This window comes from Dendrobium catenatum, unplaced genomic scaffold (assembly GCF_001605985.2).
Source record: "Dendrobium catenatum unplaced genomic scaffold, ASM160598v2 fragScaff_scaffold_1220, whole genome shotgun sequence".
Lineage (NCBI taxonomy): Eukaryota > Viridiplantae > Streptophyta > Magnoliopsida > Asparagales > Orchidaceae > Dendrobium > Dendrobium catenatum.
The window spans coordinates 4,705,840-4,711,839 of NW_021319682.1; the positions used below are offsets into that span (position 1 = coordinate 4,705,840).

Genomic DNA, 6,000 nt, shown 5'->3' on the forward strand with positions numbered 1-6,000 from the left:
GGGTGAATTCTAAATGCACCAAAAATTTACACTGCATATATTTTACTTCAAAATAAAACATTAATATCTCTCAAAGCTTCTGCATTTGAAATGCTTTACACTAATTTTAGTTCAAATCAATCAAGCCCTAATGCATATTATTTAATGTGATTTAGCACTAAAGTAGTATGTAAGAAAAAAAGCACTAAAGTAGTATGTAAGTGAATATAAAATCTAAATATGAGCCAGTTAAATGCCAAAAAAAAATTATGATTGATATGACACCAAAAATTCGTCTTAATCGGGTAGGAATCTCAATGCAAATATAAGATTGAGGCTTTAAAAATTAAAATTGGGACCATCTTATCTCCCATTTCAGCAAGATTATATTCAAATTAAAATATCAAGGAGAAGAGCCTGACGACATTAAATTTGATCCAATCCAAACCCAACCAAGTCCAAATCAAAGATCCAAAGGCCATTTGAAAGCTTTAAAACATTAATTGGACTACTAAATTATATCCGAATACGGCATGCTTATAGTCGAATTGAACGACTCGACGAGACAAATCGAACAAGACTAAGATCTTTCAATTCTGACATCTCTAGGGCATCTAAATGCTTGATAAACCCTTCAAGCTTAAAGGGATCATTATGAGCCGTCCGATAGACCACTCTCAACATGCCCCCTTGATCTTATCCATATTTACTAGTTATACCACTCCAAAAAATCTATTAATAGGCCCCCATTCTTTATAAAATGAAGAGGAGGAAAATGAAGAAGAGAAGAGTTATGAGGCTGAAGCTCCGTCCCAACAGCACTTCCGACAAAGCTACGCCACCAGGTTGCCACTGTTAAACGTTTGGCCAACCATCATCATTGGACTTCCATATGGATGCCACTAACTAGCCTTACTTTGGCCATCGTCACCCCCCGAATAGTCCTTCCGATCACATTCGCCTGCCAACTACGATCATACTAATCAAATGAACATACCAACATTTTTTAAGAACTGCAGTCATATCATGCGCTCTATATAAGGTGTATTTGTTATATTGAGCCAACGTCTTCCTCTGAAGAGGGACATCATTTGTAATCAATCATCAATAGTAGTGGATTCATTCAAAGTGGGCTAGGCCTCGTAATTTTTTTTCCTGTTCAGTGTTTTACACGAAAAAATCTGTCTCTTATGAATGTTGCACCCCTATCTCTTATTTGTCTGTATGTTGGATTTTCGTACAAAGCTAGGACTCTAAACTCTACATCTCCTTGCCGTCGTGAATATTCCAAGATGCAACAATGTAATTAATGTTATGAATCTCCTAAACTTAATATATATTATAAATTTGATTGTAACACCATTGCAGATGTGAATTATTGTAAAGTTAATTACAAAATTTTAAATCAGAATTCATTCAATAGTAGAGTAATTAGTGGATATTTACAAGGTTAAGAGAATGAATTAGCATTAATGAAGGTTTGCTGACTTGAGTAATTTTGGTTTGATATTTCTCGGAAAAACAAAACTAGAGACCAACACAAATAATGTGTATTGTGCAAGATCACTCATCATTTAAAAAAAAAAAGTAGTAATTTTGATCCCAAAGAGTCCCACAACTTCTTAATGACCTATTGATTTAAAAGAATATTTGATTGTTAAGTACTATAGAACTTGAACATGTAAAAAAAAATCATATATATATATACTCAAGTACTAATGCTTTTCATATCATCTTTTTCTTCTGTTCTCTGGTGTGACCTCTTACACTTGTTTTAACTACATTGGAAGAAGCTTCAGCTACCTTTGCCACCTTTGGATCCACTTTAAACACCCTCTCTTCAGCTCTTATTTCTTCTCTAGCTTCCATCTTTGTTGCTTGCTTATGGATGTTCAGAGGATCAAGAGAATGGCGTTTGAGTGGTCCATGTGGGGTTCCAGTAACTTTATCTTGCTGTATGTATAAGAGCTGAACAATTGTTCTCAATGGCATCCTTTCATTTGCTATTGCGTGTGATCTCGCTTCTGCTGAAAGCTTCTCACAGTCAATTACTCTGCACAGTTGCTTTCGATCACTCTTGCTAAGCTCTGGGTGTTCCTGCAAGCAGTAGTTCAGAGCTGAGTATGTTCTTAAAAAGAATGAAAAAAATTTAAATTAAGGCTTCGTTTGGGATGACTTTTTTGCTGCTGCTTAGTAAAAAAAATTAATTTTTGTATTAAAAAGCTGCTTTAAGAAGTAGGAAAAAAGCTGTCCCAAACGAAGCCGAAAGAGAGATCTACATACCTTGATGAAAGTATCAATTGCTCTATAAAGTCCATCATGTTTCTGTCTGGCTATCTCTGGCAATATAAGAGCAAGATCAAGAAATTTAGAGGCTGAAAGGTCAGAATCATGAGCGATAATCTCCAGATAAGAATCAAAGATCAGTGCCACCCTTTTCATTGCACTAAGCCTGCGCTCACTTTCTTCTTCATTTAATGGCGGACGAGTGAATTGTCTTAAGAAATTATCCAATATGGTTTCCACAATATCAATATCAAATGAATGTGGCAAATTCAAAGAATGAAAGATAAGATCATTTGGTTCAATTTCATCAAGTTGACGACCACATCCTCTCACTAACTCAGCCTTAACAGAAGGAGAAGCACCAACTAAATTAGCAATTTTGAGCAATCTTACAAAGAATTTCCCTGAGACAGAACCAGGCTCAGATGGAATCAAACTAACAGTAGATTCAAGCACTCTTTGATTCTTCGCCATAGTTTCATGTTCATATTTACTCAAACTTTGAGCTGAATTAAATTCATCTGGATCTGGGAGTTGTTTACATGCAAAGACATGAATTGCTTCTCCAATTAGAGCTGAAGGAAGCTGTTTTTTTGATCTGATAGCATAAATGACTGAGCAGAATAGATCAATATTCAGATCAGATATATCTTCAGTCCACCAATCTTTTGGAGCAGAATTATGCTTCTTTCTGCTAAAACCTGGCCTTGTGTAAGTATAAGACCAAGTAACTTGTGATGGAGATGTGAGGATTTTATCAACAATGGAGTCTAGACAAGTTTGTATGATTCTCTGATCATCGTACCAGTTCATAATACCAGCATTCTGGAGAGTAATAATTGAGTCTTTCCATCCATAGAGAATACAGGAATTGAAGAAACCTTCTAGTTTGATAATTAGATTTCCTCTGGAAACTGATTCAGTCATGCGAAGATGCATGGCGGCAGCCATGGCTTGAATGAAGTTATGAGCACTGAGGCTAATGGAGATATTGTAACAGAACTTAGCACAGAGTTCGAAGGCCGGCTCGCCGCCCGGGAAATTGAGGAGTAAGATAGGAGCTGGATGACCATCTTTGTCTGGTTCTGACCATAGCCGTTGGAGTAAGCCACATTTCAGAAGAAGCGGAAACTGCTTTTAAGAGAATATGCAAATCAAGAGCTTATTAAGGTTTTCTTTTAAGAATTTGAACGAGTAATATACATTATTATTTTGTTCTTATGCAAAATATACTCATAAATGTTTATTTTTTCTAAGAAGACAATCAATAATATTGTATTGCAAACAAGTACTAGTATTTTTAATTTATTTTTAAAAATATCATATATTTTGAAGTAAATTTTAAGCTGAAAACTTGAGCTATAATTTTGGTGTTCAACTAACCTGAAAATTTTATGTTATTTAATGGTAGATTTTTATAATAAGCTTCTAAAATAGGGATCAAGCTTGTTAATGCTCCAACAATGCAATATTTGATGGACCATTTCATTGCATTTTTTGGAATGCTTAGGCTCCTTAATCATCCTTTTGAGTATAAGATATTTAACTGACTCGACTCTCCATTACTTTAAGGGGTTGTTTGGTAGCTCCCAGGATTTGAATTAAGTAGGATTTCGTAAATCCGATAAATCCGGATTTCGAAAATCCTGAGGGGCCTAAATCCTTAAAACTGTTTGGTAACATTTATGATAAATCATATTAAATCATGTGTGACTGTTTGGCTACAGAATGGATTTAACAAGCGAACTCTTCTTCTCCAGCCAACGGATTTTGTAAATCTGACATAAAACAGGATTTCAGAAATGCAGGATTTAGCACGAAAAGGTGGAATTTTCCATCTACGGCGAATTTCGTTTGCCTTGAGATTTAGTTTTGCATTTTAGGCAGTTTGGCTGGATTTCCCTCAAATCTACCTCAAATCCGGCCTAAATCCTGCTACCAAACAGCCCCTAAGAGCCTCTCTATCAGCTTCAGACAGAGCCCGAATCACCTCTAATAAGAGAAGCAAATTGGACATTTAACGAGAGAGAGAGAGAGAGAGAGAGAGAGAGAGAGAGAGAGAGAGAGAGGTCATACCTTATGTAGAAGATACCTTGTATTGTTAATTTGTATGATAAGATCAGTTGGCACATCTGTCAATATTGACCTGCAAGATTTTTTTGTGACATTTAATATTCATAAGCACTTCCTTTAAAAAATAGTAAAATAAACACCACCACAGGAATATAGTTCTTTTGCAACTAATTTATCAATCAAAAACATCTTTCTGTGACCAGAAAACCAGTCACTAAAACCTTGGTGGCAAAGATATCTAAGACTACCAAAGAGGACAATCACAAAATTTTGCGACCGTTGACCACCATTACAGGTTCATCTTAACAACTTTTAAGAAATCAAACTGAAACTATTTTGTGACTAAAAAAAATCCTCAAATTTTGTATATGAATTTCATTTACTCACCAGCAGTTTTATCTGCTGAAAATCAAATTACCTTGTGGCCTCTTCAGTGTAGAAAGTATCTGGTTTTGTTCCGAGTTTCATATATTTCATCTTGGTTGTTGTTTCTTCTGGTTCTGGTGAGATCTTCTGAAGCTACAGCATATTTCCATCACCTCTGCATTCAACGACTGAATAAATTACCATATGGATTCTGAAACTGAATAGCTTTGAAAAACAGTGTAAGGCTTTACATGTTTACAAAAAATAATTAGGATCAATAGAAAGGGTGCCTACCTTATGAACCGTTTTTCAGCCATGATTCCATCATCACTATATATCATTTCAACTTGAGCTTCTGCAAACAAAACAAAAGACCCAAATATTTCAGATGGTAAAGAAAATGAAAGCTTATGACAGATTTACACTTTTTTACATTATGATTAATGCACTACTACTTTGGAGAGAGAGACAAAACCTTAGAGAAACATGAAAAAATATATATCAGAAATGAATTAGAAATCTGAATATGTGGAAAACTTTAATTTTCTATGAGGATTTAGGGAGAGGGAGAGGGTAAGAGGCAGATTAGGCAGAGGGTTGTTGTTGCTGTGGGGTATATTTCATTCTTTACTATGCTTTTTCTACTATATATTCCTTTCACTCAAGATGAGAGGTAGATATAGACATATATATATGTCATAATCGATTACAACTTCAAATTATAATAATATAAGATGGGAAGAGAGAGAGAGAAGGGTGGGGGGAGTCTTCAATCTTAGCTTGAAGGACTATGAAACAAAGGAAGCTTACTTCAAGGAGGGTCTGATGGAGTAATACAAGTAGTAAAGTGGTTTGGAATAAAAAGAAAACCTTATTTCTTCTATGAACTAGCTTTGTGGTTATGCGGTTCTCCCATACTTCTGATTTCTCTATGATATAGATGACATGGGCTTACATGCACTTATTTTGAAAATCATATGTTGAAATCTTTTATCTTAGATGTATGGTAAGGACTTAGGCCTTCTCCAACTGAACTCCAAACGCATGAATGACATCGCTCGCGAGCTCTAGCTGAATGGCAAAATTTCGCTATTTGGTTGCGGGTGAACAGTGCGATGCCAATATTGACGCCACACTGTTCACCTACGCTATTTTTCTATCTCTACCTGATTTGCCGAAGAAATGCATGAAAGAGGAGAAAGACAGTTACCTTCGCAGAATGGCGCAAAATGGAGTTAGATTGGAGATGAATTACAATATTTTTTAGTTTCATTGCATTTTGGAGTGAAAAATGAG

The 6,000-nt window shown here is 35.4% G+C and overlaps 1 protein-coding gene across 1 annotated transcript; it reads right to left on the reverse strand.

Annotated features, from left to right (window-relative positions):
* Positions 1–1,605: 1,605 nt before the first annotated feature.
* Positions 1,606–5,517, reverse strand: LOC110100304 (BTB/POZ domain-containing protein At5g47800). Its single transcript, XM_020827748.2, has 6 exons — positions 5,180–5,517; positions 4,999–5,059; positions 4,757–4,879; positions 4,342–4,411; positions 2,263–3,396; positions 1,606–2,076 (listed from the first exon to the last, which is right to left on the reverse strand). Exons 3-6 carry the CDS (start codon positions 4,813–4,815, stop codon positions 1,705–1,707), a joined length of 1,635 nt encoding a protein of 544 aa, XP_020683407.1. The 5' UTR covers positions 4,816–4,879; positions 4,999–5,059; positions 5,180–5,517; the 3' UTR covers positions 1,606–1,704.
* Between the last annotated feature and the right edge of the window lie 483 nt (positions 5,518–6,000).